At 40.4% G+C, this 27,908-nt stretch overlaps 2 protein-coding genes across 9 annotated transcripts in view; both read right to left on the bottom strand.

Annotated features, from left to right (window-relative positions):
* Window positions 1-339: 339 nt before the first annotated feature.
* Gpr75 (G protein-coupled receptor 75) lies at window positions 340-11,804 on the bottom strand. 2 transcript variants are annotated; one of them, XM_006251616.5, is made up of 2 exons: window positions 10,201-11,804; window positions 340-5,180 (listed from the first exon to the last, which is right to left on the bottom strand). In XM_006251616.5, exon 2 carries the CDS (start codon window positions 5,079-5,081, stop codon window positions 3,459-3,461), a length of 1,623 nt encoding a protein of 540 aa, XP_006251678.1. In that variant the 5' UTR covers window positions 5,082-5,180; window positions 10,201-11,804; the 3' UTR covers window positions 340-3,458. The 2 variants fall into 2 exon arrangements, with proteins under 2 accessions (XP_006251678.1, NP_001102566.1); NM_001109096.1 differs by lacking the exon at window positions 10,201-11,804 and having other exon boundaries at window positions 2,472-5,081.
* Window positions 11,805-11,935: 131 nt separating this feature from the next.
* The window catches only part of Psme4 (proteasome activator subunit 4), a 103,688-nt gene continuing 87,715 nt past the window's right edge, over window positions 11,936-27,908 (bottom strand). For 6 of the 7 annotated variants that reach the window (NM_001025140.2, XM_008770467.4, XM_063273500.1 and 3 more), the window contains 6 exon segments: window positions 11,936-13,443; window positions 14,721-14,859; window positions 16,179-16,312; window positions 18,489-18,651; window positions 23,363-23,518; window positions 27,725-27,853. In NM_001025140.2, the coding sequence (NP_001020311.2) occupies window positions 14,725-14,859; window positions 16,179-16,312; window positions 18,489-18,651; window positions 23,363-23,518; window positions 27,725-27,853 (717 nt within the window). In that variant the 3' untranslated portion in view covers window positions 11,936-13,443; window positions 14,721-14,724. 7 annotated transcript variants of the gene reach the window in all.

Here is a 27,908-nt window from a genome sequence, read left to right as displayed (position 1 = left end):
TGCCACTCCTTATGAGTCTAGGGGACCATTTTTATTCAAACCACATCATTCCAGCAATCCCAGCCCTTAGCAGGTTGAGACAGGATTTCTACATTTGAGGCCTGCCTATGTGAAAGACTGGACAAGACCCCATGTTGAAACTTGATTTTTCAGCACAGTGTGCTAGCATACCCCTGTAATCTTAGTGATGAGAAAGCAGCAGCAGAGTGAGTTTGAAGCTAGCCCATACTATATAGAAAAACCTTGTTTCAAATTCAAAAACAAAAAAGGCAAAACAACTGCAAAAACAAACAAACAAAAAAAAAAACAAAAAAAAAAAACCCAAAACAACCCCCAAAGTTGGGATTTTCAATATTTTTATTTTCCAAACTTATTTTTAAAGTACATTAAAACATCAGAAATAAAAATTTGGCCTAAGGATTAACATAAGAACACTTATTAAATGTTTTAGAGACACATACTTTGCATACAGTAAGCATTAAGAGAAAAAATTAATGTTTCCTGCACATTAATCATATTCAATTAAATTCTCATTACTCTGAGTTATAATTTTTAGCCCTTATGAGGATAAAAGTTATATATGTCTACCTATATCAATATTGTGAGTATACTGTTATAGACAGACATATATAGCTTATGAAGAAACAAGTTACATCTTTATATACAGATGGGAGGGCAGTCAAGAATCTAGCCCACAATGTATTTCATGAAAATCAAATCAATAATTTCTTCAATGAAGACAAAGAAACTGAACACTTTCTATGTATATGCTCTGTCTTCTTTATGCTATGATTTTTACTTATCAAAGATGGGCCCCGTGCTGGTCAAACAGGTCACACAACAAAGTTAATATTAAAAATTTTATAGGTAGTAATTCTCCCTTAAAAGAGATACATACCTTTTTATGATGCATATTTTCAAATATTTTAAAGATTTAATTTTATTTTATGTATGCAGGTGTTTTGCCTGTATGCATGTCTATGTATCACTGTGCATTATGGTGGGTCACATGGGAAATGAACCTGTGTCCTTTAAAAGAACAAGTGCTCTTAACCTCTTAGCCATCTCCCAAGACCCAGAGATGTACACTTTTAAAGTGTAAATGACCTTGTTGTTGAATACAAAATTATTTGCTTTACTGGACTAAATACTAGGTTTGCAATTAAGATACATTCTAATGGTAATTTGCCAAAGTTCTTTAAGTAATTTGGGGAGAGGATTTTAAATGTCTTAATTCTTTTTTGAAAGAGCTCTGTACTTTATCTCTCTTATGGGAGTATTGGTAAAAATGATGCTGTGTTGAATCTATAAAAACACAGTTGAAATAGGTAAGAGTGATTTCCAAAAAGAGTATCCAGCTACCAAAACAAAGGAGAATGGATATGCTATCAAACTTTATAGCAAGAATAAAGAAAGGAAGAGAAAAAGAGGAAGAGAAGGAGAGAAGTGAATTTGAAAATCTTGTCCTCACAGTTAAATCTCTGAAACCGACCTGACTGGGGTGCATCAGAAGGCATTGTGGCTACAGGAGGCTAGGCCAGTTCTGGCTAAGGAGCTACTCCATCTCTCAGCATCTCCTGTGATCCTGGAGTCTGGCAGAGCCTGGGAGAGGGTGCTCTGAGCTGAGCACCTTCTGTTCCTTGAACTTCTGAGCTTTGAGAATAATAGTTGGATACAACAGTTTGTAAAGGTACCCTATTTTGAATCTCATAGTATTCCAAAATTCTAGTGAGATCACATCCTAACTGCATGAGGAAAATGTTTTTACGTTGGGAGCCAGAGTACCTAAAAAAATTAGTTTTAGGAGTAATAATAATATAGTTGCTCATTTCCAGCTTAATGTTAATGAGAGAGTATTAAACAATTAGTTTTGGGGCTCGGGATGCAGCTCAGCAGTAAATTGGTTGCCTAACATGCGTGAGCCTGGGTTCAAGCTCCAGCCCCATTAAAAAATGGGGAAAAAAGCCAAAACCTAAAAACGTCACTCTGAAAATATTAATAGATCTATTAATATTTCAGAAATTATTTTCCATAGCAATATTTAAATAAAAAAATGCTATTTCTGAATATCTATGTGAATGCTGTCAGGTAAACAAGGAAAGCCCAAACCAAACCTCTCAATTGCATCTCTAGGAAGCTAGTGTTGAATGCATGATCAAAATGTACCCTGTCTTCCACAGACAAACTGCTGAAGCTGACACACCATGTCTGCTCTCTTGGAATGGTGCCCCCTACTGTAGTACAATCTTCTACTAGTGTAGGCTTCTGGAGTAAGCAAGGTTCTTCTGAAACAGCAATTAACTGGTGATACCAAAAACACTTTGTAAAGCTAGATACTCAACTCACATAGAACAATGCTGTATAGGAAAAGTGACAAGAATTATAGCTCTGTATTGTTAGGTTACTGTCTCATAAGGGAAGTGAGAATTTTAATGAGGTCAGAGGTACAGGTAACACATTGCTATTTTCTGTTTTAACAGTAAGTTTTTTATTTAAACCACTTGCCACCAAAAAAGTACACTGTTTGCTGTTTCAGTACTTCAAAGACACTAATTCCATATTTTTATAAAAATAACACTTCAGAAAGATAATTTTTTTCAAACACCATTTTAAAAATGTAGCCAAATTACAGCAGTTGACAGAAACAAATGCAGTCCCACAGCCAAACATTAGACTGGAGCTTGGGAAGTCTTGTGGAAGGGTTGGAGAAAGGATAGAGGAACCTGGAGGGAACAGGTACTCCTTCAGAATACCAACTAACCTGGATCCTTGAAGGCTCCCAGGTACTGAACCACTAGCCAAAGAGGCTGGTCCTAGGCCCACCAGCACATTTGTAACAGAGGTGCAGCTTGGTCTTTATATGGGTCCCCCAATGAGTAGAGTGCTGACTGTCCCTGACTGTTTCCTGTCTGTGAATCCTGCTCCTAATTGGGCTAGCACGTCTGGCCTCAGTGGCAGAGGATGTACCTAGTCCTTCAGTGACTTGAGGAAGGTTGTTTCCCCAGGAGGGACCTCCTCCTCCTCAGAAATAAAGGGGAGGAGAAATTGGGAGAGGGACCATGAGAGGGAGTACTGGGAGGAGAGGTGGGGCTTCAATCGGGATGTAAAGTGAATAAATAAATAAATTAGTGGAAAGAAAGAAAATGTAGTCAATACATATCTAAAATCCCATAATACTGACTTAAAAGGGTGTCATTAATAGAATAGTCCCTGACATCTTTTTAGCAGTTTAGTATAAAGTATTGGGACATGGGTCAGAGTATAAATTGAACTAAACTTTTACACTAAATCTTAAAATGTCAAGAAACCATGAAGCCAACCCGGATACTAATACTTCAGGTGAAAGAAAGTCAAGTCTTCAGTTGATTCCAGGTTTTGTTTTGCCATGGAACTCAAGCTCTTTTAAAGGTTTGTTCAGTCCAGAGAGAAAACCATTCCCTCCAGATTCTCTGGCTGTATTAAACAGAAGGGATAGGGATCTGTTTTGCCGACGTGCTGTCATAGTCCTGCATCAAGTCATTGGTGGTGTAATAGTGCATGGCGATGTAGGAACTGGCGAAACCAAAAGAGTTCACTGGCTGCAGGTTTGCTGGGCTGCTCTCCTGCTGGGACGGGCTGCTGTTATAGATGCTATAGTAAGGTTCAATCCGAGTGTTGATGGGTGTCGAGCTGCTCTGCCCACAGGGGTGATGTCCAGCAGAGACTTTGGGACTTGCTACACTTTCTTTTGAATGACTTGGGCCACAAGCCTGGTCTACAAATTTCTTCTGTGGTTTTGGAGACAGCATGTAGGCAGAGTTTGTCTCATGATGGGAGGATTTGTTTCTATTGATTTCAAGGTTCCCTTTCCCCATGGCCCGAAGTCGAGTTTTCTGTTTGCAGCAGAGGAAGCCCAGGCCAGTGTATCGCAGGCACCAGAGCACTTTCCTTCTCAGCCCAGCACTGTTCCGAGAATATATAAAAGGATTTAATCCTGACTTGAAAAATATCAGAGTAAATCCAAATAACTCAAACTGGTAAAGGATGAAGCTGCCACTGTCAGACAGAACCACTTGCAGCAGGGAAATCCCCAGAGGAAGACAGCACACTAGAACCGACAACACGATGACCATGCAGGTGACCACAGCTTTGGAATCCTTGGCAGTAGAGAGGTTGACCGCTGATACCAGCTGGAGCCGACTGGCTGAGGGGATTGGCATCTGGTTGGCATTCTTAGTGTATCCATGAGTTTGATTGTGCTGCAGTTTGTTATAATTCTGGTTCCTATACAGAGCTGGCATGGTGCACTGGATGGGATCTCCATTTCCCTTCACAGAGGCCCCCATGAATGGCTGTGGTCTGGAAGCATCAACTGTGATCACAGGGGGGCACTTTTTTACTTGGGCATTCTTCCGAAGGGTTTGAGCAATCATGATATAAGAGACAGACACCACGGCCACACAGAAGGTAAAGTCAACAACATACAGAGACAGAATGGCCTTCCCTTCCCCGTCCATAAGACTGGACATGGGGAGACACAGGTGGGACTTACTGGTTCTCAGTGTAGCCAAGGTGGCAAGTGTAAAGCTGGTGGCCCAGAGAAGAAGGGTAAGGAGCAAGATGCAGGAAAAGGAAGCGGTGCAATTAGGCTGCTTCCCCATCACCATCCGGAGCCGGTGCAGGGCAATCACAGCTACCATCTTGAGGGACATGATGATGAAACCTGAGCTGGTAAGGTGGAAGGTGAAGCAGAAACTGTCTGGGATGCTCCTGGCTGAGCTGAAGAACAGCACAAAGGTGAACATGGGGGCTGTGGCCCCACAGATGAACAGATCACAGAAAGACAGGTTCAAGATCATGAAATCAAAGTTAGTTCTGAACTTTCTGAAGGCCGGGTCAAAGAAAGACAAGAAGACAATAAAATTTCCATAAGAGCCTAGACAGAAGATGATGGCAAGCAGGACCGTGCAGGTCACCAAGGTGGCTGTGTGGATAAAATCTCGAAGACCCTCCTGGAGAGAAGTGTTATTTCCTCCCTGCAGGGGAGGTGTGTATAGCAAGGTGGCATTGGGAACATTCTGAAGCGGGGCACTTGAATTCATCTTCAGAGAAGTGTCTCTTGTGTTTTAAAAACATCAGCAGGAAGAGAGTCAGGATCTCAGCTCACAGACGATGGGCATGTATGGCGGAGGAAGATAAGCCTGCACACACACAAACACACACCCAGAGGCAGAAACTGATTAATGAGCTAACAATTGAATTCTGTTTTACAAAATTGAAATTTTTCATCTCAATTGCTGTGAAAACCATGGTTAAAGGTCTAATACAGAAAAGGCATTGAAACCATGCACTGGAGACACACAGGAACATAACCTCTCCATTGGAAGTCAAAAGTCTCTTCCCGGAAGGAGCTCCATCTGTGTGGCTCCAGAGACTACAGCCAGGAACAGGGGGAACTCAATCCATCTGAGGCAGAAGCTGAGCAATGGTGAAGGGAGCTTTGGTGTGGAGAAGCTAGCCGGGTGAAAGACGAGGGGCATGGAGAAGAGTGAGCATGGAAATGGAGCGTAGGTCTCTGCAACAGAAGGCGGGCAAGCAAGACAATGTGCTTGAAATTTAAACAGGGGAGTGTTGATACATAATGTGTCCCTTCAGTAACTGCTCAGAAATCACCGACAAATCTCATTTTTCTCTAGGGAGAAATCTTTATTTCCCAGCACTTATTTCCTTTACTAGTTTGAAAGTTAAGTTTTTGGCCAATTGAAAACCCTCCTTTGGAAAAGAAAATTTAATGTAGGACTACATTTGAAAGAAGAAGAAATCAAGTAATAAAACGTGTCTGAGATTATATTTGTAATTTCTGAGGTGCAAAGCAACACTTTGGTGTTTTGGAGCGATAATGCAATGGTGCTGCACCTGTCTGGCTTACAGAATGTTTTTGTGTTTGATCTCTCTCTCTCTCTCTCTCTCTCTCTCTCTCTCTCTCTCTCTCTCTCTCTCTCTCTCTCTCACACACACACACACACACACACACACACACACGCCCCACTATGGGAGTTAGAGACATGGTTTAGTGATTAAATCTATGTACTGCTCTTCCTCACCATCAAATTGGAGGTATAGATTCTGCATTTATTCACTAAACTTACACTTAACTACATGTGTGTCTTGCTCTAGCTGCTGAATGTACATAAGAAACACCTGGTACCTTAAAAGACTAACCTTCCTGCTTCTTTCTATCTACAGTCATTTTTCTCTCTTATGCAAGGAAATCTAATATACACTCACACAAATTTTCACTGTTCCCAAAACGCCAAAGATGTGTATGGCCTGCTGTCTATCCTCTCCCAAAGAAGAATCCAGCAAGATAGATGACATTTAGTGCTCTGCTCTTAACAACTGGAAAACACTTGCTTTTATCTAATATTGAAGGGACAACCAATGGCACTTAGGAGGTCCAGAGCCTGTGCTATCAGCTGGAGCTGGATCTCAGTGGCCTCCAGGTGCCAACCTTTTAGCTCAGGGGTAGCAGATTGGACCCAGTCAATAAGTGATTACTGCAGCTCTAAGCACCAACTAAGGACTATCTAGAACAGGTGTCTCTCAGCATTTAAACACAAGCACAGGCTTGGCAGTGAGAATCAGTCAGATCAGTTCTGGGAGAGGCATGTGACCACCTTGTCCCTCATTAAGACAGAAACAATCTAGGTTGCTGTTGCACTGGCTGCAGACTGCAGAACACACACTATGATGAATTTTTCCACTGCAACGTGACATTCACTTTTCTGTAAAATACATTTTTTTCTTTTTTCTTTTTTTCGGAACTGGGGACCGAACCCAGGGCCAAGCACTCTACCACTGAGCTAAATCCCCAACCCCTGTAAAATACACTTTTAAAACTAAGTTATATGGGAGATAAAAGTATAAATTCAGAACATTTGCTTATCAATGATTAGAGGTAAGTAATAATGGAGAGCTCTTACTATTTCTAGTTTAAGACTGCAAACCTGTTTGTGAACCCTTTTGGTATTGTTACAGTGCAAGAAGACACTAGGTTAAAAAAATGTTTCTTGGAGTTAATTTATGAAAAGGGAGAAGACAAAGGAGAGTAGCAGGGATTTGGTCCAGGGAAATGACAAGAGCTTAGAAAAACAAAGCAGGAGATAATGAAACGAAACTGTGGCAGTTACAGGACCCAAGCTACAGATGTAGGAGATGAGATGATGAGACACCAACAGTAATAAAGGAAAAGAGAGGAGGGAAGTAGGGAAGTGTGTGTGGGGGGCTGTGGGGGTGATTGAGTGGTGGCATAGGCTACTCAGGACACTGAGGCAGAAGGACTATAAGTTCAAAGCCAGCCTGGGCAACTTTGTGTGAACCTGTAGCAAAAGAAAAAGTGAAAGAAAGGCCAGGTGTTACAGCTAGTGGTGATGTACTTTTCTGACATACACGAGGTCTTTAGGTTCAATCCTGGGGTTGGAAAGATGATTTGGAATTACTGTGGGGGCAAAGTTGCATAATTTAAAAGTATAGAAATGCACGGTAGGAAATAAGAGCAATACAACAGAGAGCATCTATCTCCCTAAATGTTTCCATAGGAACTAAGCAGTTGTTCCCCAACACCCACATTCTTTAACTCCATTCCCCACACACATGCACACACACTTACATGGCCACACTCAAGAGAGGAATCCTTAGGTCAAAATTAAATTACAACAGCTCTCATTCATTGCATGGCTATTACATTCTATGTCTCATACTCAAACTTTATATAAGCTATCAAACTTTACTTCACCATCGAAAAAACCTCCGACCTATGAAACTGCTGTTCCCCAGTAAAAGTTCCTGGAACACAGAACTTCAAAACCAATAAAGGAACTGGAAAAAACTCAACCCAGAGTTCAATACTAATTCTTGGGATTTTAAAAGAAAGTTAAAAACAAAAATGTAAGCCAGGCATGGTGGCACACACCTTTAATTTCAACACTTGGGAAGTATAGGCAGGAAGATCTCCATAAATTAAAGGCCAGCCTGGTTTACAAATCGAGTTCTAGGACAGACAGGGCTGTGACACAGAGAAACCCTGTCTCAGAAAACAAAAGAACACAACCACAAAAAAAGAAATTGTGTGTGTGTGTGTGTGTGTGTGTGTGTGTGTGTGTGTGTGTGTGCGTGCATTCAGTCCTTTAGAGCAAAGTCAGTAGAGGTTAAATATTCCTAAACATTAAATGTTATTTCCAATGCATACATATGTTACTTTTTATTTCTGGGGTTATAGTCAGGTCCTGGAAGATGTAAAAAGTCATATCAGAATTACATTACCAGCCTTATACATATTCATGTCATATTGTATTCATTTGGTGTGTGTATACTCTACTGTTATACTATGCTTTCTAGTTCTATGTGAAGTTGATACAGGTTAGGGTCATTTTAGAGGAAGGAACCTCAACTGAGATAACGCCCCCACCAGACTGGCTTGTGGACAAGCTTACAGCACATTTTCTTGATCGATGACTGATATGAGATGGCCCAGCTCACTATGCATGGTTCTACTCCTGGGTCAGAGGTTCTGAGTACTATAAGACAACAATAGGAAGAACAAACCATAGAAAGCAAGCCTGTTAGAAGCAGTTCTCCATGGCATCTGCATCAGTTCCTGCATTGAATTCCTGCCATGACTTTCTTGTGTGATGTGTTGTAAGATAAAATATACCTCTCTCTCCAAATGGCTTTGCTCACAGTATTTTATTATAGCAATAGAAACCCAAGACAGGCAGACATGTGGAGTTGTGAGGATAATTTGTGGAAGTTGGCTTTCTGTTTCCATTATGTAGGATTGGTGGCAAAGGCCTTTTCTGTGGAGCCATCTCACTAGCTCAGAATGCCAGGTTTAAGTATATTTATTAATCATAGCAAGATAGAATGAGCAGAGTATAATGACACGTAACTGGGGAAGCTCAGTCATTAGGATCATGATTTCAAAACCAGGCAGGACTAGTCTGGACTACATACATATAGTGACACTTTTCCTTAAAATGAATTAATATACATCTGATTACAGTTAAGGAAGAATGTTGAGGTAACTGGAAGCAAGAACCAGGAACAGGCCTTTAATCTCAGTGCTCAGGAGACAGGAGACAGATTTCTGAGTTGGAGGCCAGCCTGATCAACATAGCAAGCTCCAGGCCAGCCAAGGCTACATAGTGACACTCTATTGCAAAACAAATAAACAAACGAAAAAATGTGTGAAAAGCTGAATGTGGTGGCACAAGCCTGTAATCCCAGCCTCTTATGATCATGAAGCAATATCACCTACTTGAAAGCCAGCCTGAGGGAAGGAGGGAGGGGGATCAGGATTAAGTGTAAGGGGAAAAGGGGGAGGGAGGGAGGCAGAGAGAGAGAGAGAGAGAGAGAGAGAGAGAGAGAGAGAGAGAGAGAGAGAGAGAGAGAGAGAGGAAGGACAGGAGTGTTAGGTCCCCAATACTGTGCCGTCTTTTTAATTGTTTTGTTTATTTCCATTCCAAATGTTGAAGGATTGAAGGAGCTGAAGGGGAAAACCAACAGAATCAACTAACCCAGATCCCTGGGAGCTCCTAGAAACTAAACTGTCTTAATTTTTGAAGCAAACATTAGGACATTTACAAGTTAACTCATGACCTGGATTATTTCATTATATGAAATAAACGCAAAGTTTCTTCATGGAAGGCATTTTTTGAGCGCAGCCCTCACACAGGACTAAGTTCTGTCCCATTCCCCCTGATTCGAATGGATCTAGAAAACCTCAGGGAGGTTAAATAACTTGCCCAAGGTCAGTGAGGTATTTCAAACCTCCCATTTCTTCCTAACCACCTGAACTAGCCACTGAGGCTAGTAGTAGCTGATGGGGTGGGGAAGATCTGGGTCTCTGGTGGAAGGATGAGGAGATTGTGAAGCACAGTGTCCTAAAAACTAAAGGAGTGGGAAACTGCAGGTTTATCCCTGATTGGTAATGGGTACGGTGCTTCCTAGAATTGGAGGAAACACAGGCCTATAGGCTAGTCTAGGGATGCCTGGATGTGGGTAGTGGGTTGTGGTCCATATAGAGCCTAGGAGCATACAACGGGCTGCCCAGGAACACAGGTGCGCATCCCACCAGGCCAGGCCAAGCTCAGCCTTCTCCCAGTTCCCGCTAGCCTCACAGCCCTGGTGGGATCCTCCCGGTCTGGGCTTGCGGCCTCTCACCTGCCAGCTGGCCGCAGCGCCGCCCTTCCTCCTCCATGTCGCAGCAGCGACCCTATCTGCGCCCGGTGGCCTGGATGCTCGACCCTATCTGCGCCCGGTGGCCTGGATGCTGCCGGGCTAGAGTCATCACCGTCATCGCCGCCGCCTCCACGCATCCCGGGAGCCTAGGCGAGCCGGGCCGGCGGCGCAGTCACAGAACCCGGGGCGCAGCCCCTCCCTCTGACCGTGGCCGCCCCGCCTGTCGTCACCCTCCCTGCCTGCGGGCCTCAGCCTGGTGGGTGTGCACTCAGACCTGCCAGGGCTGCCGGAGAACTGGCCGCTGATACACAGCTAGGAAAACATGAAAGCCGCCAGGCAGTTTGAGTAGGTCTCTCTGCAGGCCTCTAGAGACAGCTGAGTGTGCGCTGCGGAGAGCCTTCAAACTGCCCGGCCTCCTTGGCTTTCTCACTAGGCTGTCACTTCGAGTTTAGTAATTATAACAAATTGAATCAAATCAACTTCAACACACTTAGGTGTATTAGATAATAGTACGAGGTTGGTGCAAAGTTAAAAAAAAGGTACTATTAAATAACATGTTGAGTGTAAAAATCTTGGGAAGTGATAGTGTAATTCAGCTAGGCCTATTTTAGTAAACACCAACATAAAACATTAGATCAGTAGCTTCTCTTAAAGTCGACTTGTCTAAAATAACAAACTCTTTAACTTTAGTCGAAGTCGTTACATAACAAACATTTTTAAGTATGTTATGCTCAAACATACCCAGTTAACTCCTTCAGGATTTTAATCTGGTATCTGATAGACTTTTCTAATCTTATCTAATACTTAAGAGAATGGTATTCAAATGTCCCTTTTGGCTGGTACTAGAAATCCAAGACTTTGATTCCATCCAGGTGAAATACTTCGTGGCACCATTACTACTACAACCTCACTCTATTTTGTTGAGTTTTCCTTTATAAATACAAACTAGTAATGAGTTTCAAAGTAATTTAATTTTCCCATACTTTTTGCTAAGAAACATGCTGGAGGGCTTTGTGAAATCAGAACTGCTTAGAAAAAAAAATTCAAGAAAAACCCCAACTAATTTACACGTAAATCATGTTCTACTCCCCAGATACTTGTCAATATATCAGTTCTAAGATATGTTGTTGGGTAACATATCTAGGGCTGGGCCCTATAAACATTTGAAGAAAAAAAAGGACTAAGTTAAGCGTGGAAATTCTGACCCAAATTATATGTCTCTCCAAATAAACTAAATATTGCTTGTATAATTTCAAGCAGTGGTCTTCAGAAGTCAGGTATTTGGGTTTGTGTTAACAAAACTTTTTTCCCCTCCTGAAACAAGGGCTTCTCTTTGTAGTCCTGGCTATCTTGGAACTCACTCTGTAGACCAGGCTGGCCCTGAACTCAGAGATCCATCTGCCTCTGCCTCCCAAGTGCTGGGACTATAGGTGTGTGCACCATTTGCCTCCTGCTTGTTTTAACAGAATGTTGTGTGATGACAGAGAAGTTCCTCTGTACTATCAAATGTAATAACCGCTAGTCCCACATGGCTGATAACCACTTGAAGCATGCCTAGTGAGCATGGCTACTACGCTCAACAGAGCAGAGTTCATTCATTCATTCATTCTGGCCAACTGGGAAGACAATCACAGATCTAAACCTAACAAGGCAAAAAGAACCCACAAAGTTGCTGCTATCCCATCTGTCTTCTCTTAATGAGGATAAAAGTCAGGTATTAAAAACAATCCATTTTATTAGGTTTTAAAACTAGTTACACAATTGAAAGTCAATTAGGTACTACTCTGTACAGGGACTGTGCCTGGGTATGCTCACACTTCAATACTGTACTAAGCCCACTGTGTAGATTGAGACATTCAGCATGTAGATACTAAAAAATAAACTGTAGTATTCCTTTAAGGAAGATTGTAAAGGGTGTGTCACAAGATGACATTCATCAACTTTGAATTATTCCAACTAGAAGATATTTTACACTCTAAAGTTGTGACAGGCAAACATGTTACTTAAAAATGCACACAAAAAGGTACATAAAAATCCAGATATTCTAATGATAAATGAACTTAAAAAACCACCTATGTTTCAGCTTTTGTAACATGAGAAGATAAAGAATATAATTTAAAAACACACATCAGAAAAAAGAAAAAAGAAAAAAAAAGGCATTCTGTAGGTACAAAAGCAAAGAGCTGTGTGTGAATCTTTATAACCAGTTCCAGACAATGGTCTGTGTTAAGGGCTGCATCTGTACAAGTCTTGTCATTGTCATCTCTACAGTTTATACAATCTTTTACATCTACATAACATACCAAACAAGTCAAATATCAAGTCTTATTAATCTTAATGATTCTGTAGGCGGGCATACAGGTAGAAGGGAGAGAGGGAGAGGGGGGAAGAGAATGAGAAGATGGGAAGGGTAGGGACAGAGAGAGAGAGATAAAAAATTACAATCTTCCATTCATATGAAGTGTAATGTATTTCAAGGTGGGGTATAAAACAATATTTGTGAGGACTATAGGGTAAAAAACAATCAACCAGGGTGTTTATTGATGTTCTTTTTTATTTTTAAAATCACACACTGTATACACATACAAATCCGTCTAAAATTTATTCACCAAACCCCCAGTTTTTCAGCAATTAGTTCTTACTCAGCACCAAAAACTCCAGTCTGTGGAGACAGACAGACTTCTGCAGTGTGGTTGAGCATTGTCAGGTCCTAGGTTAATTCCGAGACTTGCCCCCTTTGATCCTTTTCTCTTCATGGCTCTCTAGACACAGGCTGTCAAGACTTCAGATTCATGAGCCATGACTACCACGAAACTCAACAGCCTTTGGAGAAGAACTCAAAATAATGAGATGACTGAAATGAGAGACGCTACATGACTGGTGAGCACTCTCCATTCCGAGGACATTGTTATTTTTAATAAGTTTCTAGACTGTTTGGTCATAATGCCATGATCGCACTAGGTTATTTCTAGCCTGAGACTCTGTGACTTTGTCATACATCTCAAAGAAAAAAGTGATCAGTATTGTGGGAACACTTCAGGACAAGTTAGGGAATCAAGCGGCAGCTGAGAACCTGTGAACACAGACTAATGAGGCCAAACACAGAAGCCACCAAAATGATGAAAGCTCAACAGAAGCTGTGTTCTGAAACTTGCAGAGTCACCACGGATGATACCTGAGGATCGGAATTTTTGATGAAATGAGCCCAGAATGAGGAATAGTCATCTGCAGTAAGAAAAATAAAATAAAAAATTATGTTAGGTTAACGAGACACTCAGTTTTAGAATTCTACCATATAGATTTTGTTTATTCTCCTTACCCTTGTCTATACAAAGACTTCCTGGCCCTCTCTTTTTTTTTTTTTTTTTTTTTTTTTTTTGGTTCTTTTTTTCGGAGCTGGGGACCGAACCCAGGGCCTTGCGCTTCCTAGGCAAGCGCTCTACCACTGAGCTAAATCCCCAACCCCCTGGCCCTCTCTTTTTATAGAAAGGTAATAAGCACTTGGGGATTTAGATGAGTTGTGCATGATAGGGAATGTCTTTCATACTTGAGAAAGGGGAGAGGTGGAGGCAGGAAGAACTCTGTTTGAGGCCACCTGTTCAACATGGTGACTTCTAGGATACCCAGGGCTACAAAGAGACAAAAACTCTATCTGAAAATTAATAAAAAACAAAACAAAACAAAACAAATGAACAGAAGAATCCAGATGGTGAGGTAGAGAGATGGCTCAGCAGTTAAGAGCACATGCATCTGTCCCCAGCACTCACATGGAGGCTTACAACTATCCGTCACTCAGCTCCCTCTTTTGGCCTCCAGAGGCATGGCATGCTCATGTGTACAACACATGCGTACAAGTCAAATTAAAAAATCCAGATGATGTGTTCTCATGATTGTAGAACCACGAGTTGCTAGTATAATCCCAAAGTCCCACTCAGGAGGCAAATTGGCCTGTGATTTCTCTTCTTTCACTTGACTATCTCAGGTTACTAATGCAAGTTATTTATTTTCCAACTGTCTCAATGCAGTCACATAAACTGCCTGTCTAATAGTGGAAACAAAAATCATGAGAAATCCTATAGGAGTTGTTTCCATTGACCACAGAAAAAGCCATATTTACAACCAACCCAACAAAATCCTCTGAAGGTACAGTCACAGGCTACCATGTTTGTTTACCTCAGCACTGGAAATTAAATTAGGGTCTCATCTTTGCTAAATTTGGCCTCTTCCTGTAAACTATATATTCCCCAACCTCAAAAGTCATGTTTAAAAGCATTTAAGTGTAGTGACACATAGCTGCAATCCTAGTATTCATGAGGCTAAGGCAGGAGAATCATCCCAAATTCAAGGCTAGCCTGGTCTACATAGCTAGCCCTACCTTCAGAAGTCAAAACAAAGAACACTCTTCACTTTATCTAAGCAGTTACATCTAAAATGTCAGCAAACCTTAAAACCTTATAGATATTCTTTCCTTGGCTATGCTGGGAATGTCACACATAACTCACCCCTCTATGCATAATAGCATGGTGACACAAGGAGGTCAGTGAGGACAAGCAGCTGGTCATCAGTGAACTGCTGCTTGTGTTCTTGCCAGTTGTCATGATGTGTCCTTCGGAAATTGGATAAGGTCTTCTTGACAGTCATCTGTAATCAACCCACATACATTTTAACCTCTAACAACCAGAGTCACATGTGGGTTATCTTCAGTTATACTATATCCACCTAGACCTCAGCTCTTACGATGTTAGAAAACCAAGTCAATTTTCTGTCACCAAACCACTAACATTCTATTAAAATTATTAGCTTCACTTCAGGACAAACATTGTCGCATTGCTAGACCAATTCAATACGTATTCCCATACATCTACAAAGGTGACCTGTTTAGCTTTGGAGCATGGATGCTTACTACTAGATAAAACAACCACTATTTCTACTTTAATATTAGCTTTCAGTAAGATGGGAGACTTTCCAGGTACAAAATGCAAGAATAGTAGTAGCACGAAACCTAACTTCCTAGTTAATGCTGTCAGGATTCTTCATGCTGGGTTTGGAAGAATAGTAGCTACAGAATTTTATTTTGTTGTACCCAGGAGAAATGTCTCTAGCTTTAATAATTACAGAGTAAACTTGACCAGATCAGTGGTAGCTTTTTAAAAAAATAATATATTTATTTTTTTTAAATTTAGGTTTTTCTGTATTGCCCTAGCTGTCTTCGAACTGAAGAGATCCATCTTCCTCTGCCTCCTGCGTGCTGGAATTAAATGTATACAGGAAAGTATTTATCTCAAGTGATACAAGTAAACTGTCAGAGAATTATATGCTCTGGAGTGTACATTATTTTGGTAGATTGTCATGTGCTGTTTGATTTCATTAAGAAGTTGGAAGTGGAATTGTCTATAAGGATGTGGATGCTGTGTCTCTCTAAGGTCCCTAGTCTGGGAATGGTTTAGCCTCTTTAACTCTATGGCAGGAAGGAGAGGATGGCAAATCAGCTCAAGAGTAAAACCATGTTTGAGGACACCCGGAAGGCAAATTATTTCCAGCAGAGGCTGCTCTGTTTGTCCAACAGTGTAAAAGCACCTGCAATGGGAAAACTGAGGAGGAGCCATGGGGAGTTCGCCTTGACTGTGAACTCTAGCTACTTGCCCAGTAACATTATGCTGCTATAAGCACTTGACTTGACGATATTATCTCGATCTGCTACTTGTTCTTTTACTTGAAAGGGCATACTCTACTCTACCAGAGATTCATTCTTATGGGGTGCTCCGCGCTAAAGGAGCTTTACCAGTGGATTTCTGCTAGATGTGCTGAGCCTCCAATTTGATGGTATTTTGTTGCCTGTCTATCTGATATGTGCTTATTACTTGCTATTTATCCTTTGGCTTGTTGTGTACTTAAATTCACTCATACCAAACTGAAGATATGACTATTATAGATCATTCTTGGGACCATATAGAACATACTTCAATAGGCTGAGGATCATTCAAATGTGCACTGAGATTCATAAGGAGCTGGGGCATCCAGGTAGGAACATCATAAGGGCTAGAAAGAACACATGCACCAAGTCCAAGCACACCAGCATGACGTTTGACCAACTCTGCAACAAAAATAACAATATGTCATTTACGGTAATAAATTTTCATTTATGCTAGATGTACTTTCAGTGTGCATATTTCCCATTTAATATAAATTTACAAGTGTATACATAAAAGCATGATTTCTAGGGCTGAACTAGAAACTGCAAATTCTGAAGATATTCTATAGCTGTCTTTTGGTGACTGTATAATTGTTTCTAGCCAGGAACAAGTCATTGTTAAAACCAACATAAATACAATTTTTTTGATCAGTTCATTCATACTAAGTCCTGATCCTGAAACAATTTAAGAGGTTAGGTAATATCTTCTCTATTGGACTGTCCCCATACAAAATGCATGACACCCCACCATGCATGATATGAACTGCAACACACGTCTACCTTACAGGGTCTGTTCCTTCCTTCCAGTAGAATAAGTTCAAGTGTTGTCAAATGCCCACATTCTTGTTTCCTTTTTTGCTCGGCCCCTTATCCCTTGCAGTGGTGCTGGGATTAATCAAGCTCTATCTGCTCCATGCAGGCCTCAGTCTCCATCTCCTTTTTGGCGGTGACTGGGGTTGAGCTCAGGATGTGATGCATATGAGCCAAAACCTTACTACGCTGAGCCACAGTCCTAGCTCCTCTCAGAGTTTCTTAACAAAGCATGATGTACACTCTTTTGTAAATATATTTTAGGTGTGTCCATGAACAGAAGGAGAAGGTAATAAAATGAGATTTTGGAGCACAAAAAATTACAAATAATGCCATTTGGTATAAAAAAAGACTTAAAACTAATTGGTACTAATATTTAATATATAAATACTACTTGCTATTAAGTAATTATGATACAACTGTGGCTCTAAAGTATAATAACTTCATATTCTAGGTACTCTGTACAAATTAAATTTCATACTAATTTTTTATTTCTCTGGGGTTAGATCAGATGTTTATCTGTTGTCCCACTTAAATTTCTCTTTAAACAAAACATGGTAGTCAGACCTTTCAGCATCTGGCTTATGCTCAATTACTTTAGAAGCTCCTACAATGACTCTTCATCGTTTTATTAACTGACTAATAAATACAGTCTACACTGGGTTCACATTTTGGACAATGGATCACACAAAAAGAAATTAACTTGGTAATACATTTCTTTGAGGAGATCTCCCTCATAGAGCCACACATGACTATTCAATATTCCCTTTTCTAGACAAGCAAGGGAACTCTGGTTCCCTAAAACATCATCTTTTTTGTGTGTGTGTGTGCATATATTTATGTTGCATACATGTGTGTGCACATGAGCGTAGAAGCAGAAGTCAACCTCAGATGTTGTTGTTCTGCAGGAGCCTTTCGTAAGTTATTCTATTTCATGTTCATGTGTATATGTTATGTATGTTCACATGCATGCAAGTACCCAGAGAAGCAGAAAGGAGTGCTGAATTCTGTGGAGCTAGCTCCAGATGTGGATGTTAGAAACCATAGTACAGTACGCTTAACCACCAAGACATCTCTACAGCCCTGTGCTCGGTTTTTTGAGTCAAGGTTTTTCACTAGGATCTAGGGATCTGTCTGTCGCCACTGCCCCAGTGCAGCAATTATGGGCGTCACACTTGGCTTTTCATATAGGTGCTGGGAGTCAAATTCATGGCCTAAGGTTTGTAGGGCAACAAGCACTTTAGTAAATGGGCTATCTGCACTTGTACGCACACAAGTCTGTGGCATGCAATTGGAGGTCAGAGGAAACTTGTAGGGTAGGTCTTGCCTTTTATCACAGACCCAGAAATTGAACCCAAGTCCTAGGTGCGACAGCAGGTGCCTTTACCCAATGGGCCAAATTACTGGTTGCATTCCCCCCCCCCCCCCATTTTCGTGTGTTAATGCACAAATTGTAAATTCTCAAAATAGTTTAATCCTATTACAGATACTTTGATCAAATTTTGGATCTGCTTTTACACATTTATATTTATTTGGGGGAAGGGTTAAAGAAATGCCTTATTAAAAAGTTATTGTTGCAGTAGTAGATAGGTTTCTTTGTCAGTACAATTTTAGCCTTTAATTTCAGGGCCTATCTTCTTCAAGCCAACTCCTAACAAATAGGAACAATTATTCTCTGCATCTAGTGAAGACCTGAGCACAAACAAACACTTCAAATGCTTAAGCAAACTGCTTATTTCTTCAAAGGAATGGGGATTTTTAATATTACCTGCAGAAGGAATGGTATCTCCCACAGAACCAGGGTCTCGTTTTCTTTTCTTGGGTAGTTTAGTTTTGCAAAGTTGCTCAAAATGACTCTGCATAGCACTGTCCATGGTAAGGAAGTTACACTGTAACAAACCACTTAAGGTAGTAGCAGCCATTTCTCGAACCTGGAGGGATAATCATTTCTATTAGAACTGAGATCCTAAGTCTGAGGTAGTAAAGGATCTCAGAGAGGTGTGGAAAGCTGAGTGGGGACCTTCCCAGAAATGTATGTAAAGTTTACTTTTTCTTTCTTTTTCATGACAAATATATCACCAGATTCCCCACGTATCTGTGGCCTCAAACTAGATAAAAGCTACATAAGGATTATAATAGTATAACTACTATAAAGAAAATAAAATTTCTCCACAAATTAATAAATAAACAAAATAACAAAACCTAATGTTAAAAATATAAACAAAATCCCCAACATTTTTCTCTGTATTCCTTGAGAGATTCCTTGTTCTGTCATTTGGTTGCCCTGTTTTCTATAAATATATTGTGGTCCTGGGAATGAATTAAGAGCGTCTTATAAGCTAAGCAAGTATTCTACCACTGAGCCTTCCTTTTATCTTTGCATTTGGAAACAAGGTCTCACTAAGTTGCCTATGCTGGCCTTGTGGTACTAGAGATTAAACCCACGACCCGCCTAGCCTATGTTAGGCTAGTATTCTACCAGTTTCATCCCTAAGCCCTTTTGGTATTTAGGTAGGCAGGATTTTGTTAAGTTGCCCAGGCTGTCTTAGTGTGAACTTGGTGTGGTTCAGGCCGTCTAGGAACTTTCAATCCTCTTTCCTCAACCTTCAGAGTAACAGGGATTACTGCTGTGTGCCACCATATCTAGACAAAATAGTCTACTTCATTTGACTGATTTAGGACAACTCAATTTGAAAGACTCAGCAATTCTATAACTATCAATTTCTGTTCAAAGGGTAATACTTATAGTATACTATGATAAAGAATTGGAATGTGGGCAGTAGTCATACTGGCCAGCAGCAACACGTGCTTTACTTTGTGGATAAAGAGAACACATATTAAAAGTAAGCAAGCATGTCTTGTCATTAGCTTGCATTTCTCTGGTCATTATTTGTAGTTTGTATTGCTTTTATGTGACAACTAGTCTACAAGGCTTGATGATTTTTATATGTCAAAGCATTGTTTTCTAGTAAGTTTCTAATATTCTTGTAGAGAAATTTATCTATTTTGATGTCCTCTGAAAGCTTAAAAAGTCATCTCTTAGGTTCCAATTAATAGCCAAATCTGCATTTTAGATTCTTTAACTTCCTTAACTAGTAAAGATGTGACCTAAATCTATAATATTACATTGTGTTCTAAGAAGTTATCCATATGTGTGTGTATGTATGTATGTATGTATATGTACATATGTGTGTGTATATACATCTCCATCACCTCTGAGACCTGCAGTTCCTGCACTGTTCTACTCACTGAACTTTATCTTAGGAAAAATAAGGCTGTAGGGACTGCAAGGAGCAACAGGAGCCCAGTCTCTGGCAAGGCAAACAGCACTCTGTTTTATCCAGCTCCTTACCACACCCACCTCACCTTCCCTCTGTTTTTGGAGATGAGTTCTTACTATATAGTCAAGGTTGGCCATGTCTCACCTAGCTAGCTGCCCAAGAGCTAGGATTCCAAATATGCACCAATACATCCATTTCATTTCACTTTTTAGTTTCAAGGAGTTATTTCTCACTCCACGATTCTCATTCTCATCCATCTCAGTGATAGGATGCATTTTCACTACAGATCTTGCCTGCCTCCTCCCACCAGCCACACTTACCTACTCTCCTCTCTCAGTCTGCCAAGTCCACCCCTGACCTTATATAGACCCATCTTGGTAAACACTATGACAGACAATGAAAGCTCACCAGCAGCTTGAGCTTTGGCAACATAACCTGTTATTCCTCTTGAGTGAGTGTGTGTGTGTGTGTGTGTGTGTGTGTGTGTGTGTGTGTGTGTGTGTGTGTGTACACGTGCATTTATGTTCTCAAAGAGCACAGCAAACTCTTTCCTGAGGCCTGAAACTAGGGCATTCATACTCATCTTAACTCTCTGCATAGTAACTGCAGAGTCCAAAAAGGCTAATCCATGCAATACTCTTTGACTTTGTATGAGAGATTCCCCACAAATACGCATCTCTTGCCTCTAGATGAGATTTAAGATACAAGATTAGTACAAATATGAAATCCATACACAAGCTGGACCCTAGTGTTTGTTATAATCTCGTGGGTATTGTAGTCAATTCTTTCCTAAATGTGGGTTTCAGGACTAAACTCAGGATGCCAGACTTGGCAGTAAGTTCCTTTATTTGCTAAGCTATCTCCTGGCTCATACCAGTAATTTTCTTCCTTCCTTCTGTCTTTTTATTTCCCCTGTCCTTTCCTTTTCCTTCCTTTCCTTCTTTTTGGAGATAAGGTCTCACTATGTAGCCTTGAACTTACAGCAATTTGCTTGTTTCCAGAGCAAAGTGCTGGGATTAAAGGCATGCACCATCAGGCCCAGCTCTATGACAGCAAAGTTTTAATCACACAGCATTCTTATAGATTGGATGTTGGATGTCCTTCTAAAGTCCATGTGTTGGAGGCGTATTCTCCTGGGGCTGCCTGGAAGTGGTAGAGCTGAAGAGGCTGAGCACATGCTCTCAGAGGGGACGGTGGAGAAAGTCTCTCTTCTATCTTTTGTACACTTTGGGACAGAAGATGAATGATTTTGCTCCACCACATATTCATACCACGATATACTGCTTTACCATATGCCTGCAAGCAACGAGGTCAATCTGCTATGACTGAACCCTCCAAAACTAAATTTGAAGTACACAAACCTTTTCTCTTGCTGTGGTACTATCTTCAGGCATTGTTATGGTCAAAGAAAGCTGACTAATCCTCTAAAACTGGGGACTGAAAGAAAATGTTATTTTTCAATTTCCACTTTCCCATTTTTATTCCTTTAGTTTCTAAGAAGCACAAGAAATATAAGTATTTTCACTGAATTTGTTATAAGCAGTCTGTCAGTTCCCTTGGGTCTGGATAATATTTCCTTGCTGAACACAGAAAAGCTGGCCAGGCTTATTAGGGAAGAGGAGAAACCACCATCCCACTTCCCTTTAGATAAATCGGTTTTCAGTACTTAGAAACAGATACATAAACACTGAAAGTTCTCTATTACAAACAGGTTTTAAAGTCTATAAAGTAAGCAATATTTTTATGAAAGTCTGTGTATTTTCTTTTCCCAAGGTCAATTATAGTCTATGGCTGCACCATACTAATTGTGCCCAATCTCACTTGCCAAGGTCAATTGTTTGTATGTATGTATGTATGTATGTATGTATGTATGTATGTATGTATGTATTTATTGCAGCCTGCTTTTCCTATATTGGGCTAACTGAGTTAAGAGATTATCTTTTGGTACAATATAACTAAAACCTCTGCATTAGTAGAGGTAAGGGTAGTGGTCATATTTTAACTTTACTGGATAATAGTGTATTCTGTGCTCTTCAATATGCCTTCATGTATTTCAACTAGTTCCTTAAGAATCTTTACTCTTACATTCTGGTGTCCTAAGTGTGGGAAGGTTATAGGCTACCAAAGGAGAAACATCAACCCAGCCAAAAAAACCTTTTGACCTACAATCTGTCCTACCTGCAAGATATGGTGGGGCAATAGTAGCACAAAACATGTGGGTATAAACAACCAATGTCTGATCTGACTTAAGGCCCACTCTATGGGCCATATTCAACACTGTTTGGGTGACCAAGAACCAGAGACTAGATAACTCAAGAGACCTAGGGTAAAGCCAAACACTACTGGTTAAAACAAACAAACAATCAGCAAATTGACTCTTAATGATATTCTGCTATACTCATAGCTCAGTGAATAGATCAGTGATCACCAGAGAAGCCTCCTCCTACAGCAGATGCATCCCACCACAGCCAGTACTCAGCACAGAGAGGGAGGCTGTGGGGGGGGGGGGAGAAGAAAGAAGGTGAAAGACAGACCTCATAACACACAACTCTAAATGTGAAGGATGCCTTTATCAAATCCCTCCCTTCAGAAAATCCCACTGATGAGGAGGTGGAAAGAGTGTAAGAGTCAGGAGAGATGGAGGACTGCAAGAGAGAAGACCTCTGAACCAACCAGGCAAGGCTCATATGAACTCAAGAGACCAAGGCAGCAAGCACAAAGTGTGCAAGGCAACAGCAGGTCCTGTGCATTAATTCACTAGCAGGTCCTGTGCATTAATACTACAGCTACTTAGGTCTTCTCGAATGTGTGAACCAGTGGGTCTCTGATTCTTGTGCGAGCTCTTAGATCTCTTTTTCTTCTGTTGGCTTTCCTTGTCCAGATGATGTGATAGTTTTTGTTTTGTTTTATTATGTTTGGTTTTTATTTCTTAGCAGCCTATTCTTTCCTAAAGGGACAGAAAGGGAGAGGATCCAGAGGGGAGAAGAAGAGAGGAGGAAATGGGAAGAGTAGAGGGAAGGGAAACTATAATTAGTATGAGAAAATAATGTTTTCAATTAAAAGGAAAAAAAAAAAGAAGAAAGAGTAATTACAACTTTCCCTTTACAGGCAAGAAAGCCCAGGTTTACAAGTGATGTGCTGAGCAGCTGTGAGAAGACACATCAAGACCACATCTAATAACTTTTATCTGTGCTACAGCAAATCATGACTCTTCACACAAAAATTAAATGTTTGAATAAACACATCTCAGGAACTGTAGTCAAGGCAGGGCTTGAACTTATGGAAATGCTCCTGCCTCAACCTCATAATCATACATTTTTAAAGGTAACTCAATTTCCATTTGTTCTAACTTAAATTTTACCTCTAACTGTTCATCCTCCAAAAGGCGTATAATCAGCCATCTGATGTCTTTAACTGCATCTTCATTGTTTAGGAAAATAAAGAGGTTATAAAATACCATGGTCTGGAGGTAGGTCAGCACTGTATATCTTGCATGCCAAGAACTGCTTCTTGCTGTCTGTGAATGAGAAATACATGATAGAGTATATATGATAGAACTGACAAGAAAATGAGATGACAATGACATTATTTATATACAAGCAATACAATATTTGAACTTGTCTCTGCTTTCACAGGAATAGCTGAAATAAGCTTAATCTTCTATTTCCTTCTAAGCAATGAGAAGCATGGTCAAGTTCCCAAGGCGTCAGAATGCCTCAAAGTTCTATAGTGGGAACAAAAGATACTGGTAAAAGTCAAAATATTCTCTTGGGAGAGAAATAGTTATAATTAAGACAACTGAATCCTCCAAGTATCATATATTACTTTATTTTACTTTCCATAGTAGTAGATAGGGCATGGAAAACAAAAAGAATATGAACCATTCATGTCAGTATGTACTCCATCTCATGCAATGGACTTAAATAAAAAATGGTTGGTTCCTCCCATCACATCTGTGCCACTACTACATCAGAATGTCTTGCAGGCAGGTCTTCTGCTATAGGTCTCAGGGCTTGCAGTGACTGGGTGGTTCTGATGATTACTTTCCTCCTCTGGTAGTGTGCAGAGTGCTTTCCAAGTACCATGAACAAAGACAGTAGGGTTAAAGCTTCTGGTTAAAAACTGGATCTATCTCTTGACGTTGGCTGACAGAAGTGTGGTCTTCAGCAAGAGTCTCTTCCAATCAGATTGTGGAGATGAGCCAACATCTTTCTTTGGCAACAGCCTATCATGACTTAGGGGGAGGTGTCTATAAATCCTTTTGGCCAACAACTTAATAAATTGTAACCCATTCTTGGCTTTGCAGGTTTTAACTGGTTTAGCAGGTTAATTTATCTGGGGAATCGTCTCCATCATATATGATGACTCCATTTAAATACTTATACGCAAATATTTTAGAAAGCTTCTACAATGATAGGTTTTCATATGGCTTTTCAAAAGGCCTTAGTTATCTCTTCTCATAGTCTCTGACCCCCACATCCCCCTCCCAATTTAATCCTCCTAGTCTAGCTTTCCCTTTATCTCTTTATAGTACTACATCCTATTTGCTCTTCCTTGCCTAGTCCCTTACCTAAACTCAAGAAACAGACAAGACAGGCATAGGCTCTAAGGGAAAACACACTATTACTCTGTTAAAGGAACAGGAATAAAACAAATCCTAATGATACAGCCATATCCATGGATCAGTGCACTGCTCAATCCTCATCAGAGAAGCTTCTTCTTGCAGTGGATCACACACCCACAACTGGACAATGTGCAGAAAGTGAGAGGCTTTGAAGCATCGAATCCTAAATGAGATTCATCCATCCATCCATCCATCCTTCCTTCCTTCATCCCTCCCTCCTTCCTTCCTTCTCTTTCCTCCCTCCTTCCTTCCTTCCTTCTTTCCTCCCTCCCCCTCCACACCCCCCTCTCTCTCTTTCTTTCATCAAACACCTATTTCCAAGGCTCAGAGATGAAGAGATTTTAAGAGTGAGAGGTGGTAAATGGTTCCAAGGAAATGGAATCTTCCAGACACAATAGGACTGATGCACATATGAATTCAGAAAGAATGTTGTGACGGGATGTGTACATGTTCAAACCAGACAAAGTCCCAAAATGGAGTAGGGGAAGTGGGCACATAGACTAACCCCTATCTAAGATGCTATCGGCAGTTGATGCCTACTAGGAAAAAGAAAAACAGTTTTCCCTAATAGTGTCAGGGGTAATTGGCTAACACAAAATGGAGTCCTTTTTTTGGGGGGGGGGTGGGTGAGGTGGGAGGGTGGGTGAGGTGGGGTGGGTGGGTGGGCGGGTAGGCTTTTGTTTCTATTTTAGTTTGGTAAGTCTTATGTTTGTTATAATTTTTAGCTTTTGTTTTGTGGGTGGGAGGGATGTGAAATTGGGTAGGGAAGATATGGGAGGAGTTGGAGGAAAGGGATGAAAAACAAACAAACAAACGAACTAAGTATATAAAAACAATAAATGGTTAGCCTGTTCATATGTATTTGGACACCCACATACACTGGAAAAGAAAAAAAGAGGTCATGAATTTGAAAGAGAGCAAGGAGGGTTGTTATATAGTCAACTTTGCTGGGATAAAAGAGAAGAGAAAAATAGTGTAATTATAATTTCACAAATGAAAAATATTTTTAAAATGCTAGTTAGCTTTAGTATTTATTTAACACAGGGTAGAATAAAAAAAAATTTTAAGGGAAGAGACAACACTCTTTTTAACACAATGGCATTCTAGGCAGTGAGGATCTATACAAGACTTTCATGACAACTGGAGCTATATTGCTTTACTTCCTATCATGGAATATGTAAGGTACATAAGAAATATTTGAAAAGTGGGAAAGAGAAAGGAAAGGAGGGAGAAAAAGAGAAGACATCAGAATAAACAGGAAGGACATAAGGACAGGAAGCAGAAAAGTGAAGGATTAAGGGGCTCCTTGAGATCAGGTGGAAAAACAATTCCAACTTCTTGAGGAAACTGATGGGTGGGAAGATTAAATGAGTCTTCAGAAGTCATACAAGTGAGTAAAATACAAGTTCATAAGGCAATAAAGTTTGAATTCAGGTCTGTCGGCTTCCAAATCCAAGATCTGCAGAGTCAGCTGAAGAGCAAGTAGGTACAGAAGGAGAGGTCGCTGCAGTTTGTACAGATAGACAACATTACCCCTCTACTGACAGCCATTACAGAAGGAATTCTCAGCCCCCCTCCCAACCTGGAAGAAGTATTCATCATCTAATTCCTAAAGGAATACTGGTACGTTTCATATTGATTCTCTAGTCACTATAATTGTTTGTTTGTTTCTCAATTGGGAACAAGGTAGAAATAAGAAGCTGTGGTCAGTCATTACAGTTAAATAATGACTGATTAAATAATTAAATAAATAGAATGACTAAATCCCATGCCTCAAAAATATCACTTTAGATCGTTGGGAAATATTTTTCAGTGAAAACTGCAAGAACAGCCTTACTTTTTCTATAGTGTGTATGACTGGCTCTGCTCTGTGACTGTTTTGCAATGAAGTCTTAGTACCTGAACCGCTGTTAAGTGTCTGTCACAAACCAGGAAGGAAAATGGCAAGAGAGAATGACAGATCCTTTCTTCATTAACACCTGGTATTAATACATTTTAACACATCATCTCTTGAACTCGCCTAAATTCTAAGAAGTCTGTTGCAGGATATTAAATCATACTCTGAACCCCAAGATTGTGTTGTTTACTGGAAAAACCTGTTTCTAATTGCTCACACCCTTAATCCATTTGGCTGGAATACAGACACACCCTTAGCACACACCTTTAATTCCAAACAATGAAGGTAAAGTTAGTTTGTAGAAGGAAGCTTTCTTTTATAAGTGATGTTTAACTGAGTGGCAGACAAAGTGACAAATCAGAGAATGATTTGACAGAATAGGATATGCCCAACTCTCACAGGAACAGAGAAAAAGAGAGAACAGCACAATGAAGCAGCTTTACTTAGAGTTTGTACAGAGACAGGTTGCAGAGAGAGAGAACAAGCTAGACACAAATGAAGACAGAATGAGACAGAAAATGAAAAGGAGCCAGAAGATTAGAAGATTGCCCAACTTAGTGTGAGGCCAATCACAGAAACTCAGGAGAAGCAGAGAGAAGCCAGATTCAATCAGTCAGGTCGGAGAGGAGTTTTGAGTCAGAACAGCTGAGTTGAACCAGGCAGTGAGAAATCAGAAAGAATTAGGAAGGCATGAGCTTATTCAGCATTAAGTCTCAGAGGCTGAAAACATTCTAGGTCTAGATTGCACGGAGGCTAGAAGCTTCCAAGACTAGATCTAAGTTAGCAGACGGAGGCAGTGAGTCTCTGAGATGACAATTACCCCAGGTGAATAAAAGTTACTTTTACAGAATTTGGCAGCTGAACCAGGTATAAATCAAAGCCTGGTTTTGGTTTTTTGTTTTTGTTGTTGTTGTTTGGTCAAAGAAAACGAAAAAATTCAGAGGCCTGATACGATACCACACATTTGATCCCACATGTTTAATCCCAGCACTTGGGAGACAGAAGCAGGTAGATGTTTGTGAGTTACAGGCCAGCTCTGGTTGGTGAATTCTGGGCCAGTTAGGGCTACACACTGACTCTATCTCAAAAGAAAAAAATAGGAACAAAAATCAGGTATTGTGTATCTACAGTTCATTGTGAAATACTCGAGAGTGGCAAAGCAGGGCAGGCAGAGGATGTAAACGCTGTAGCCATGCACTTACCTGGCTTAGCACCTGAAGTATCAAAGGCACTTGCTGAGGGTAGAGCAACCCCTGAGACATTAGTGATAAACAGAGCTTTGCATCTCTTTTCAACTCATCATAACTATTGTCATTTTCCACTGGGGCGATCTACAAAACAAAACTAAATGATTACCACATCCTACATCTTACATGAGAGAAATCC

Source organism: Rattus norvegicus, chromosome 14 (assembly GCF_036323735.1).
Source record: "Rattus norvegicus strain BN/NHsdMcwi chromosome 14, GRCr8, whole genome shotgun sequence".
Taxonomy (NCBI): domain Eukaryota; kingdom Metazoa; phylum Chordata; class Mammalia; order Rodentia; family Muridae; genus Rattus; species Rattus norvegicus.
This window is presented reverse-complemented; position numbering and strand designations above follow the sequence as displayed.

What these genes read in the sequence shown, in the direction of transcription:
- Gpr75 (XM_006251616.5), bottom strand. Translation starts at nt 5,081, where the DNA reads ATGAATTCAAGTGCCCCGCTTCAGAATGTTCCCAATGCCACCTTGCTA.